The 13,795-nt window shown below is 65.6% G+C and overlaps 1 protein-coding gene across 1 annotated transcript; it reads left to right on the top strand.

Moving 5' to 3' along the window:
* LOC120411448 (tyrosine-protein kinase JAK3-like) lies at positions 1–12,323 on the top strand. Its single transcript, XM_039566370.1, is given in 27 exon segments — positions 1–141; positions 421–633; positions 1,492–1,615; positions 1,713–1,824; positions 2,153–2,298; positions 2,599–2,676; positions 2,678–2,768; positions 2,770–2,880; positions 2,957–3,082; positions 3,158–3,315; positions 3,492–3,603; positions 3,817–4,003; positions 4,178–4,302; positions 4,384–4,518; positions 4,600–4,684; positions 5,481–5,591; positions 5,594–5,607; positions 7,072–7,210; positions 7,951–8,102; positions 8,639–8,789; positions 8,860–8,999; positions 9,200–9,389; positions 10,748–10,872; positions 11,394–11,566; positions 11,643–11,760; positions 11,858–11,968; positions 12,060–12,323. Coding segments are annotated over 26 exon segments (3,336 nt in total). The 5' UTR covers positions 1–141; positions 421–428; the 3' UTR covers positions 12,177–12,323.
* Positions 12,324–13,795: the final 1,472 nt, after the last annotated feature.

Here is a 13,795-nt window from a genome sequence, read left to right as displayed (position 1 = left end):
TCACCCGGGGGATTTTTTTTTTTAATCTCTCTCCTTCGCTCGCAGCCACCTACGCACCCCGAGAACCCCGACTTTTGGCAGCGCAACCCGCTCGGGACCCCCTCCTCAGGGTCACAGCGAGGCCCCCCCTGCACGGCAGAGGTACCGGGGGGGCTCCGGGGTGCGGCAGGGGATGGAGCCGGGTCCTCGCTGCCCACGCCGGGAGCGCTGAGGAGGAGCGGCCGGGAGGGTGGGACAGGCTGGGAACAGGGAGGGGAGGGAGGGAGGGGGGGATATCCAACCGCGTGCCTCAGTTTCCCCTTCCTCCTCCTCCGCAAGAGGAACCGCTCCCAGGGCTGGGAGCGCTGCGGGGAGGATGATGATGAGGGAAGGGCAGGTGTGGGACAAGGGGGTCACCGCGAGGCCAATCCCTCCTTGCAGAGGCCACCATGGCCCCGCTGGGCGAGGAGACTCCGCTGATCGGGGGCCGCTCGTGCAGCCTCTCCTCGGCCGAGAGCGGCTCCCTGCAGGTGCTCCTGTACCACCGGGCGCCCACCCCGCGCAGCGGCCCCGGCAGCGCCGCCGGCACCCTGAGCTTCACCTTCGGCGAGTACACGGCCGAGGAGCTCTGCGTGCGAGCTGCCAAAGCCTGCGGTGAGCGCCGGCCTGGGCGGGGAACGGGGCCCTGGGGGTGGGGTCCTGGGTGTGGGTGTGGGGTTCTGGATGTGGATGTGGGGTCCTGGATGTGGATGTGGGGTCCTGGATATGGGGTCCTGGATGTGGATGTGGGGTCCTGGATGTCGGAATGGGATCCTGGATGTGGATGTGGGGTCCTGGATGTGGATGTGGGGTCCTGAATGTGGATGTGGGGTCCTGGCTGTGGGAATGAGGTCCTGGATGTGGATGTGGGGTCCTGAATGTGGGAATGAGGTCCTGGATGTGGATGTGGGGTCCTGGATGTCGGAATGGGATCCTGGATGTGGATGTGGGGTCCTGGATGTGGATGTGGGGTCCTGGATGTCAGAATGGGGTCCTGGATGTGGATGTGGGGTCCTGGATGTGGATGTGGGGTCCTGGATGTCGGAATGGGGTCCTGGATGTGGGTGTGGGGTCCTAGATGTGGATGTGGGGTCCTGGATGTCGGAATGGGATCCTGGCTGTGGATGTGGGGTCCTGGCTGTGGGAACAGGGTCCTGGCTGTGGGCTTGGAGTCCTGTGCTTGTCCTCATCAGGGAATCCTGGCTCTGGGCTCTGGATTCCAGCGCTGGGTTTGGGCTCCTGGTTCCGTTCTGCCCCTCGATGAGGGGTCCTGGCTGTGGGTTCTGAACCCCAGCTCTGGGTTTGGGGTCCAGCTGTGGGCTCAGGCTACCGGCCACGCGCTTGGGGTCCCGTGCCCATCCTTGACAGGGGATCCTGGCCGTGGGCTCGGGGTCCCAGCCCTGAGTCAAGGTCCTGTCCAAGGGCTCGGGGTCCCGTGCCCGTCCCGGTGCCAGCCCCGCTCTCCGTCCCCAGGCGTGCTGCCCGTGTGCCACCCGCTCTTCGCGCTGGCCACGGAGGACCTGAGCTGTTGGTTCCCCCCAAACCATCTGTTCACCGTGGACGAGTCCCGCAGCCAGCTCGTGGTGTACAGGATCAGGTACAGCCCCGGCCCCGCTCCCGCGAAGCTCTGCTGGCTTTTGGGGTTGTGCTCTCTGGGGGACGCAGCGCTGAGACCCCTCCACTGTCCCCATCAGGTTCTTCTTCCCCAACTGGTGAGGACTGGGACAGTCCCAGCGCTTCCAGCTGCTGAACGACCGGGCTGGGCCTGTCCTGCCCTACCCCATCACTGATTACCCTTTTGCCCAGGTGAGCCCTGCCAGGCTGGGTCCTCATCCTGCTCCTCCTCCTCCAGTGCCCACCGGTGCCTGGAGGATTTGGATGCTCTTACCTGGCTCACCTGGAGCTGCTCATGGCCATCCCACAGTGGGCACAGGCCACCCCAGATTGCCCAGATGGGGGTCACTGTGTCCCCTGAGGGGGACATGCCCCAGAGATGGAGGCAGGGAAGCAGCAGGAAGCCAGAGTCTGGGGCAGGATGTGATTCACGTGGGCACTGGGACACGAGGGTGACACGAGCACGGGTCGGGGGTCTCGGGAGACGGGAGAACCCCCCAAACCCTTGTGTCCTGCCCAGTCCCGCAGGGATTTCCTCAGGGGCTGCGTGGTCGTGGGGCTGAGCCTGCCCACACAGGAGGAAGGGCTGAGCCTGGCTGTGCTGGACATGCTGCACATCGCCGAGGAGGAGCAGCAGAGCCCCGGCCAGGTCTGCAGCCACGTCAGGTGAGCGGAGGCTGGGGGGCACCGAGTGGCACTCACGGGACAGCCCGGCATGGCTGGGAACAGCCTGGCAGCCACTGGACAGTGTGACATCCCTGGGGGTCGGGCTTGCACCCCTGGGGACAGCCTGGCACCCTGGGGACAGCCTGGTGTCCATTGGGACAACTTGACACCCCTGGGGACAGCCTGGCACCCCTGGGGACATCCCAACACCTCTGGGGGAACACTTGGCACCCCTGGGGACACCCCTGGCACCCCTGGGGACACCCCGACACCCTCGGGGACACCTCGGCATCCCCGCAGCTACAAGTCGTGCCTGCCGGCGCCGCTGCGGAGGCAGATCCAGCAGCACAACTTCCTGACCCGCCAGCGCCTCCGCCGCGCTTCGGCAATCCCTGCGGCGCCTCGGGGGCTGCCACACGGACGGGCCGCACCTCAAGCTCAAGTACCTGCTGGACCTCGAGCGGCTCCAGCGCCGCTTGCACCGAGGAGATTTTCCACGTGCGGCTCCCCGGTTCGGCCGCGGCCGTCGCCATCCACGTGTCCGGAGAGAGCGGCGTGTCCTGGAGCTGCGGCGGTTCCGAGGTGCTGGAGGTGGCTGGGAGCGGTGCGGGGAGCTGGGTGACGGCGTTGTCACCCCCTCCCCGCTGTCCCCTCGCAGAGCCGCCAGCACTTCTGCGACTTCCCCGACATCGCCGACATCAGCATCAAGCAGGCGGCGAGCCGCGACGGCGGCCCCGTGGAGAACCGGCTGGTCACCCTCACCAAGGCGGACAACCGGGTGTTGGTGAGCTCGAGAAGGGTTTGGGGAGGCCCCCGGGGGGCTCGGGGGGACAACGGGATGACCCCAAGCCTGGCACAGGAGGTGGAGTTCCCCACGCTGCGCGAGGCTCGGTCCTTCGTGGCGCTGCTCGATGGCTACTACCGGCTGACGGTGGATGCCCAGCACTACTTCTGCAGGGAGGTGGCCCCTCCGCGGCTGCTGGAGGACCTGGAAAATCAGTGCCACGGGCCCATCAGGTGGGTACCGGCACCCCCTGAGCACCCCCGAGCCGGAGGGGAGGCGGGAAGGGAGGGCACGGAACCACCCCCGGCACGGCCGGGTCCCCATCCCGCTCTCTGGGCACCCTGGGGTGGGCACAGGGGGTCCCCGCGGTGTCCCCGAGGGGGACCACGGCCATCCCTGCCCTTGGCAGCGCCGAGTTCGCCGTGAACAAGCTGGAGGCGGCCGGGGGTGCCCCGGGGCTGTTCCTGTTGCGCCGCAGCCCCCAGGACTTCGACAGCTACCTGCTGACCGTGTGCGTCCAGGTGAGACCCCCGGGGGAGGGTTTGGGGCGGCCGGGATCGGCTCGGGGCCCCGGCCCCGGGAGGGAAACCCAGCCCTGGCAGCCACGGGGACGGTGACACGGGGACGGTGCCACGGGGACGGTGCACGGGGACGGTGCCACGCGCGGTGTCCCTTTGGGGCAGGAGGGGTTTGGGGGGGGTCCGGGGGTGCTGATCCCGGTGGTTCCCCCGCAGACCCGATCCGGCCGGGATTCCAAGCGGTGCCAGCTCCGCCGGGATGAGGACGGGCACTTGTGGCTGTCGGGGGTGGCGCGGAGGTTCTGCAGCCTGCGGGAGCTGCTGGGCACCTCCGGGCGCCGGGGGCTGCAGGCAGAGGGGGCCCAAATGCACCTGGAGGTCGCCTGTCCCCCCCGGCCCAAAGGTGACACCGGAGGGGGGGGTGCAGTGAGGTCATAGAGCGGCTGTGATGTCACAGAGCGGCTGTGATGTCCACAGAGGGGCTGTGACGATCACAGAGGGGCTGTATGAGGTCACCGGTGGGGGGTCCCCTTCCCCAGCCCCCCCCTCACGGCCCCTCCCTCCCCCCTCCTCCCAGAGAAGTCCAACCTGCTGATCGTTCGGAGCGGTGTCCCCCTGTCCCCCCGGCTCCCTCCCGTCCCCCGGGCCGCAGCCTCCACCCAGATGATGTTCCACAAGATCGACCCCCAGAGCCTGACACGGGTTACGGGGCGGGTGGGAGCGGGGCCATGGGGGTGGCACAGGGGGACAGGGACCCCCTGGCGATGTCCCGTGTCCCCCCAGGGCGAGAGCCTGGGCCAGGGCTCCTTCACGCAGATCTACAAAGGCGTCAAACGGGACCAGGACGAGGAGGACGGACCCCGGCAGACCCCGGTGGTGCTCAAGGTCATGGACAGCAGCCACCGCAACTGCCTGGAGGTGAGGGGGTGGCAGTGCCACCTCCAGGATGTCACCTGGGGGGCCCTAAGGCGCGCCCTGAGCCGCTTGTCCCTGTCGCAGTCCTTCCTGGAGGCCGCCAGCACCATGAGCCAGCTCTCCCACAAGCACCTGGTGCTGCTGCACGGCGTCAGCCTCGGCAAGGACAGTGAGTGTCCGGCGGGGCCGCGGCCACGGGGCCACCTGGGCACCTCCTGACCCCTTTGTGGGCACTCTCTGACCCCTTTGTGGGCACCTCCTGACCCCTTTGTGGGCACTCTCTGACCCCTTTGTGGGCACCTCCTGACCCCTTTGTGGGCACCCTCTGACTCCTTTGTGGGCACCTCCTGACCCCTTTGTGGGCACCTCCTGACCCCTTTGTGGGCACCCTCTGACCCCTTTGTGGGCACTCTCTGACCCCTTTGTGGGCACCCTCTGACTCCTTTGTGGGCACCTCCTGACCCCTTTGTGGGCACCTCCTGACCCCTTTGTGGGCACCCTCTGACCCCTTTGTGGGCACCTCCTGACCCCTTTGTGGGCACCCTCGGACCCCTTTGTGGGCACTCTCTGACCCCTTTGTGGGCACCCTCTGACCCCTTTGTGGGCACCCTCTGACTCCTTTGTGGGCACCCTCTGACCCCTTTGTGGGCACCCTCTGACTCCTTTGTGGGCACTCTCTGACTCCTTTGTGGGCACCTCCCTGACCCCTTTGTGGGCACCCTCTGACCCCTTTGTGGGCACCCTCTGACCCCTTTGTGGGCACCCTCTGACTCCTTTGTGGGCACTCTCTGACTCCTTTGTGGGCACCTCCTGACCCCTTTGTGGGCACTCTCTGACCCCTTTGTGGGCACCCTCTGACCCCTTTGTGGGCACTCTCTGACCCCTTTGTGGGCACTCTCTGACCCCTTTGTGGGCACCTCCTGACCCCTTTGTGGGCACCCCCTGAGCCCCGGGTGGCCCCGCAGGTGTGATGGTGCAGGAGCACGTCCGGCACGGGCCGCTGGACCTGTACCTGCGCAAGCACCACGGCACGGTGACCACCGGCTGGAAGCTGACGGTGGCCAAGCAGTTGGCCTACGCCTCAACTACCTGGTGAGCCCATCCCGGTGTCCGGCAGCTCCCACCCGGCCGCGTTCCGTGTCCTTATCCCAGGGATCCCTGGAATCCGTATCCCCTGGGGGTCCTGCAGCTCTGCATCCCCGCCCTGCAGGCTCAGCGCATGCACGGCTGCCATGAGTCCGTGGCCATGGATCCCACGGATCCGTACCCCGTGGATCCCACGGATCCGTACCCTGTGGATCCCGTGGATCCCACACATCCGTACCCTGTGGATCCCACAGATCTGTACCCCGTGGATCCCACAGATCCGTACCCCGTGGATCCCACAGATCCGTACCCTGTGGATCCCACAGATCCGTACCCCGTGGATCCCACAGATCCGTACCCCGTGGATCCCACACATCCGTACCCCGTGGATCCCACAGATCCATACCCCGTGGATCCCACAGATCTGTACTCCATGGATCTCACAGATCCATACCCCGTGGATCCCATGGATCCCACAGATCCGTACCCTGTGGATCCCACACGTCTGTACCCCATGGATCTCACAGATCCGTACCCCATGGATCCCAAACATCAGTACCCCATGGATCCCACAGATCCGTACTCCATGGATTGCATAGATCCCACAGATCCGTACCCCATGGATCCCATGGATCCCACACATCCGTACCCCGTGGATCCCACACACCCGTACCCCGTGGATCCCGTGGATCCCACAGATCCGTACCCCATGGATCTCACAGATCCGTACCCCATGGATCCCAAACATCAGTACCCCATGGATCCCACAGATCCCAAACATCCATACCCTGTGGATCCCATGGATCCTGCACATCCATATCCCATGGATCCCACACATCCATATCCCATGGATCCCACACAGCTGTACCCTGTGGATCCCACACTTCCATATCCCGTGGATCCCGATCCATCCATATCCCATGGATCCCACACTTCCATATCCCATGGACCCCTCCTCACCACCTATGTCCCATGGCTCCCCTATGTCCCACAGATCCCGTGACTCTCAGGCATCCATATCCCACATCTCCCGCACATCCCTACCCCATGGATCCCATGGATCCCACACATCCATATCCCACATCTCCCACACATCCATATCCCATGGATCCCATGGATCCCACACATCCATATCCCACATCTCCCACACATCCATATCCCATGGATCCCATGGATCCCACACATCCATATCCCATGGATCCCGTGGATCCCACACATCCATATCCCACATCTCCCACACATCCATATCCCATGGATCCCACACATCCATATCCCACATCTCCTGCACATCCATACCCCATGGATCCCATGGATCCCACACATCCATATCCCATGGATCCCATGGATCCACACCCCACAGCTCCCGATCCATCCACGTCCCACGGCTCCCACCCATCCCTGGTGCTCCCCCAGCCCATCCCAGTGCACGGGGCCACCCTGAGGGTCCCGATCCCTCTCCCGCCCATCCAGGAGGACAAGAAGATCCCACACGGGAACGTCTCCGCTAAGAAGGTGCTGCTGGCACGGGAGGGGGACACGGCCGGGGGGAGCCCCCCGTTCATCAAACTCAACGACCCCGGGGTCAGCGTCACCGTCCTGGCCCGGGACAGTGAGTGAGGGGTCCTGGGGGGTCCTGGGGGGTCCTGGGGGTGCTGGGGTTCTGGGTTTGGGGTTCTGGCTTTGGCTATAGGGTCCTGTGTTCATCCTCGATGGGGAATCCTGGCTCTGGGCTCTGGATTCCAGCTCTGGGTTTGGGCTCCCGGTTCTGTTCTGCCCCTAAAAGCGGGGTCCTGGCTGTGGGTTCTGAATCCCAGCTCTGGGTTTGGGGTCCAGCTGTGGGTTTGGGCTCCTGGCTCTGGGTTTGGGTTCCTGGCTCTGGGTTTGGGCTCCTGGCCCTGGGTTTGGGCTCCTGGCTCTGGGTTTGGGTTCCTGGCGCTGGGTTTGGGTTCCTGGCTCTGGGTTTGGGCTCCTGGCTCTGGGTTTGGGCTCCTGGCTCTGGGTTTGGGTTCCTGGCCCTGGGTTTGGGCTCCTGGCTCTGGGTTTGGGCTCCTGGCTCTGGGTTTGGGTTCCTGGCCCTGGGTTTGGGTTCCTGGCCCTGGATTTGGGTTCTTGGCTCTGAGTTTGAGCTCCTGGCTCTGGGTTTGGGCTCCTGGCTCTGGGCTCGGAGTTCTGTGCTCATCCTCAAAGCGGGGTCCTGGCTGTGGGCTCTGAACCCCCCTCATCAAACTCAATCACCCCGGGGTCAGCGCCACCATCCTGGCCCGGGACAGTGAGTGTGGGGGTCCCACGGGGGGGTCCTGAGGGTGCTGGGCCCCCCGTGGGTGCTGAGTGGGGCCGGGACCCCCCCAGTGCTGGTGGAGCGGATCCCGTGGGTGGCCCCCGAGTGCGTCAGCGATCCCGGGAGCCTGGCGCTGCCGGCCGACAAGTGGGGCTTCGGAGCCACCCTCTGGGAGATCTTCAGTGGGGGGAACATGCCCCTGAGCCTGCTGGAGCCCCAGAGGGTGAGGCTGCCCCATCCCGCTGGATCCCGATCCTCCTGTTCCATCCTGCTGGATCCCAACATTCCTGACCCATCCTGCTGGATCCCAATCCTCCTCCATCCCACTGTATCCCAATCCTCCGGTCCCTTCCCGCTGTATCCTAGCCCTTCGTCCCTGCCCGATTCCATCCTGATCCTCCTATCCCAGCCCTCCTGCCCTGTCCTGCTGCATCCTGACCCTCCAGCCCCATCCTGACCCTCTTGTCCCATCCCACTGTATCCCAACCCTCCTGTCCCTTCCCGCTGTATCCCAGCCCTTCTTCCCTTCCCATATTCCATCCCGATCCTCCCATCCCATCCCAACCCTCCTGCTCCATCCCGCTGCATCTTGATCCTGCTGCCCCATCCCACTGCATCCCAGCCATCCCACCTCATCCCACTGCATCCCATCCCTCCTGCCCTACCCTGCTGCTCCCAGACCCCACTCTTTTCCCCAGCCTGGAGCCATTCAGGGGCTCTTTGGGGGTCCCACATCCCACGATTCCCCCTCTCCCGCAGAAGCTGGAATTCTACCAGAGCCACCAGCAGCTCCCAGCTCCCAAGTGGCCGGAGCTGGCCACGCTCGTGGCCCAGTGCATGGAATACGAGCCCCAGCGCCGGCCCTGCTTCCGCGCCCTCATCCGTGACCTCAACAGCCTCATCACCTCCGGTGGGCACCGGGACGGGCTGGGGGGACACAGGGGGGACCCCACAGTGGCCTCACCGCCCTCCTGCCCCAGACTACGAGCTGCTCTCCGACCTGTCCCCCACGGATGTGACACTCCGGGATGGCTTCTGGGGCCACGATTCCCTCGCCATGAGCCAGGATCCCGAGCTCTTCCAGGAGCGGCACCTCAAGTACATCTCGCTGCTGGGCAAGGTGGGGGCACAGGAAGGACCCCAAACCCCAAAATTCAGCTCAGCCACTCTTCCCTTCCCTGATTTGGGGTGCAGGACACCCTGGCTGTGCTGAGAAACAAATCCTGAGATTCCTCCACCATCCGTGGGATTTTGGGAGGGATGAGGCACTGGGAATGTTGAGGGGCACCCCAATATCCAGCCCCGGTTCCCCACATCCAGGGGAATTTTGGGAGCGTGGAGCTGTGCCGCTATGACCCCCTGGGCGACAGCACGGGCGAGCTGGTGGCGGTGAAGAAGCTGCAGCAGGATTCAGCCAAGGAAATTCGGGATTTCGAGCGGGAGATCCAAATCCTGCACTCGCTGCAGCACGACTTCATCGTCCAGTACCGGGGGGTTTGCTACAGCCGGGGTGAGCCGGGAACGGGGCAGGGAATGGGGCAGGGAATGGGGCAGGGGATGGGCAGGGAATGGGCAGGGAATGGGGCAGGGAGAGGGGCAGGGGATGGGGCAGGGGATGGGGCAGGGGATGGGCAGGGAATGGGGCAGGGAATGGGGCAGGGGATGGGGCGGGGAATGGGGCAGGGGATGGGCAGGGAATGGGCGGGGAATGGGGCAGGGAATGGGGCAGGGAATGGGGCAGGGAAGGGGCAGGGAATGGGCAGGGAGTGGGGCAGGGGATGGGGCAGGGGATGGGCAGGGAATGGGGCAGGGAATGGGGCAGGGGATGGGCAGGGGATGGGGGGATGGGCAGGGGATGGGGCAGGGAATGGGGCAGGGAATGGGCAGGGAGTGGGGCAGGGGATGGGCAGGGAATGGGGCAGGGAATGGGGCAGGAATGGGGCAGGGAATGGAGCAGGGAATGGGGCAGGGAACGGGCAGGGAGTGGGGCAGGGGATGGGCAGGGAATGGGGCAGGGAATGGGGCAGGGGATGGGGCAGGGAATGGGGCAGGGAATGGGCAGGGAGTGGGGCAGGGGATGGGCAGGGAATGGGGCAGGGAATGGGGCAGGGGATGGGCAGGGAATGGAGCGGGGAAGGGGCGGGGAATGGGGCAGGGAATGGGGCAGGGAATGGGGCAGGGAATGGAGCGGGGAATGGAGCAGGGAATGAGCTGGGGATGGGGCAGGGAATGGGGCAGGGGATGGGGCAGGGGATGGGGCAGGGAATGGGGCAGGGGATGGGGCAGGGAATGGGGCAGGGAAGGGGCGGGGAAGGGGCAGGGAATGGGGCAGGGAATGGGGCAGGGAATGGGGCAGGGGATGGGGCAGGGGATGGGGCAGGGATGGGCAGGGAATGAGCAGGGAATGGGCAGGGAATGGGGCAGGGAATGGGGCAGGGAATGGGGCAGGGAAGGGGCGGGGAAGGGCAGGGAATGGGGCAGGGAATGGGGCAGGGGATGGGGCAGGGGATGGGGCAGGGGATGGGGCAGGGGATGGCAGGGAATGAGCAGGGAATGGGCAGGGAATGGGGCAGGGAATGGGCAGGGAATGGGGCAGGGAATGGGGCAGGGGATGGGCAGGGAATGGGCAGGGAATGGGGCAGGGAATGGGGCAGGGAATGAGCTGGGGATGGGGGCAGGGAATGGGGCAGGGAATGGGGCAGGGGAATGGGGCACGGAATGGGGCAGGGAATGGGGCAGGGGATGGGGCAGGGGAATGGGCAGGGAATGAGCAGGGAATGGGCAGGGAACGGGGCACGGAACGGGGCAGGGAGCGCGCAGGGATCCCCGATCCTATGCCGGCCATGGCGGTGATGGATTTGGCCCCAGGAATGCGCGGGCTCCGGCTGGTGATGGAATTCCTGCCCAACGGCTGCCTGCGGGATTACCTGCAGAAGAACCAGCCCCGCCTGGAGCACTGCACGCTGCTCCTCTACGCCTGGCAGATCTGCAAGGTGGGACCAGGGCGGGCACGGGCAGAACGGGCACCCTGCGGTCCCGGGATGGGGCTGGAACGGTGCCAGGGGTCAGCCAAGGGTCCTGGTGCAGCCCCTGGGGATGCTGCTGGGTCCTGGCCCTGCCAGCAGCTGTGTCCTGGCTGGAGCAACGCCATGGCTCACCCAAGGGTCATTTGTCCAGCCGGGATGAACCCCCAGGGGTGCCCACCCAGGAGGTTGTGGTCCAGCCAGGATCATCCAGCCCCTGGGGACGCTGCTGGATCCTGGCCCTGCCGGCTGGAGCAATGTCGTGGCTCACCCACGGGTCATTTGTCCAGCCGGGATCCGGTCCCACCCCTGGGGATGCTCCTGGATCCTGCCCCTGCCAGCAGCTGCATCCCGGCCGGGGCAATCCCACCCTCACCCGGCGGGCCGCGATCCAGCCGGGCTGAGCCGCCAGGGCCGCTCCTCCCGGGGGTTCTCCAGCCCCGGGGACGCTGCCGTGTCCCCGCTGCCCTCGAGCAGCCGCCTCCCGGCAGGGCATGGAGTACCTGGGGGCGCAGCGCTGCGTGCACCGGGACCTGGCGAGCAGGAACATCCTGGTGGAGAGCGACAGCCACGTCAAGATCGGCGACTTCGGGCTGGCCAAGCTGCTGCCGCAGGACAAGGATTACTACGTGGTGCGGGAGCCCGGACAGAGCCCCGTTTTTTGGTGAGGGGAGGACACACGGGGGGAGCGCTGGAATTCCAGCGGGATCCGGAGCTCAGTATCCCGCTTTTCCCGGCAGGTACGCGCCGGAATCCCTGGCTGACAACATTTTCTCCCGCGCCTCCGACACCTGGAGCTTCGGGGTGCTGCTCTACGAGCTCTTCACCTACAGCTCCAAGAGCAAGAGCCCCTCGGAGGTGGGATTTCCCCTGGATGCGGGGATCATTCCCTTTGGGACCACCTCCCCCCCCCCTCCACCCCCTTGACGCTCACGGATGTGCCCCGTGCCCGCAGGAATTCCTGCGGATGATGGGCACCGGGAAGCCGGCGCAGATCATCTGTCACCTGCTGGAGCTCCTCAAGGACAACCGGCGACTCCCGGCCCCCGCCGGCTGCCCCGCGGAGGTGACACCGCTGCCCCGGGGCTGGTGGCAGGGGGGTCCCCGGGGTCGCCCCGCTCCTCCCCTGATGGCCTCGCTGTGTCCCTTGTCGCCAGGTGTACGCGCTGATGATGAGCTGCTGGGCCTTCGCCCCCAGCGCCAGACCCACTTTCGGGCAGCTGGCCCCCAAAATCGAGGCGCTGCGGGATGGGAGGAGCAAAACGCGGGGGTAGCGGCCCCCCCCGAATCCCGCCGGGATCCCCAATCCAGGATGACGCTTCCCTGGGCTTTGAGGGGCGCAGCGTGGGGGGGACACGGCCCACGCCCCCTTTTCCCACAGCACAAACCCCCCTCCCCCAAATCCCTTCGGCTTTCCCCCCCTTTTTCCCTCCTTTCCCCCCCTTTTTTCCCTCCTTTCCCCCCATTTTTCCCTCCTTCCCACCCCCCCCCCCATCCCCCATGGCAGAATTCAGCCTTATTTTATTAAAGATTGGTAAATTTTCCTGCTGGGATGAGGCGAGGGGGGACACGTGGGGACGGGAGGGGAGCGGGATGGAGCACCTGGAATTCCCAGACCCTCGGAATCCACACCCAGAGCAGGGAACGGCCTCATTCCCTGGGGAACCAGACCCTGCAGCTGCCGGCACGGGGAAGGGAGCGGGATTGGGATTTGCCACCGGTTATCCCCAAACCATCCCGGACCCCTCTGCTCTGCCAAGAGCCAGAAATCCCCCCCTGGAAAGCCCCCCAACCACAGAGTCCAGTGGGACAGGGATGGATCCATGGATCTTGGGTCCCCATCCGAGGTGGTGGCACCATCCCAGAGCCAAGAATTCCCCTGGAGAGCCTCCCTGGACTCCTCGCTGCAGAGCCCGGTGGGACAGCGACAGATCCAGGTGGTGGCACCATCCCAGACCCCTCGATGTCACCAAGAGCCACCAAACCTCCCCGAAGACACCCCCTTGGTGCAGAGCCAGTGCCACCCTCACAGCCGGGGACACCCCAGGGACCCCAGGATCCCACGGGAATCCTCCCAGTGGGACAGGGACACATCCAGGCGGTCCCTACCCGAGGTGGTGGCACCATCCCAGATCCCTCGATGCCACCAAGAGCCACCAACCTCCCTGAAGACACCTCCAAGGTGCCCAGAATCCCCAATCCCTTGGTGCCACTCTCACACCGGAGCCAGGGACACCCCGGTGACACCCAGGATCCCGTGGGAATCTCCCCCCTGGAGGTGCCACCCGCCCCCCACCCCTTTGCCCACCCGCCCAGGGCACCTTGGCACAGCCCTGCCAGCCCTCCCTGCCTCAGTTTCCCCGCGGGGAGAGCCGCCGGCACCGTTTCCAAGGAGCTCCGGGAGGGCTGGGGATGGGATGGGATTGGATGGGATCCATGGGATGGGATGGGATCCATGGGATGGATGGGATGGGATCAATGGGATGGGATGGGATGGGATCAGTGGGATCCATGGGATGGGACGGGATGGGATTGACAGGATGGGATGGGATGGGATTGATGGGATGGGATGGGATGGGATGGGATCCATGGCATGGGATCCATGGCATGGGATGGGATGGGATTGATGGGATGGGATGGGATGGGATTGATGGGATGGGATGGGATGGGATTGATGGGATGGGATTGATGGGATGGGATCGATGGGATGGGATCGATGGGATGGGATGGGATGGGATGGGATGGGATGGGATGGGTGGGATGGGATGGGGTGGGATGGGATGCGATCCATGGGATGGGGTGGGATGCGATCCATGGGATTGATGGGATTGATGGGATGGGATAGGATGGGATGGGATCCATGGGATGGGATTGATGGGATGGGATGGGATTG

Source organism: Corvus cornix, chromosome 28 (genome assembly GCF_000738735.6).
Source record: "Corvus cornix cornix isolate S_Up_H32 chromosome 28, ASM73873v5, whole genome shotgun sequence".
NCBI lineage: Eukaryota > Metazoa > Chordata > Aves > Passeriformes > Corvidae > Corvus > Corvus cornix.
The sequence above is the reverse complement of the archived record's forward strand: the minus strand, read 5'-3'. Positions and strand labels throughout refer to the sequence as shown.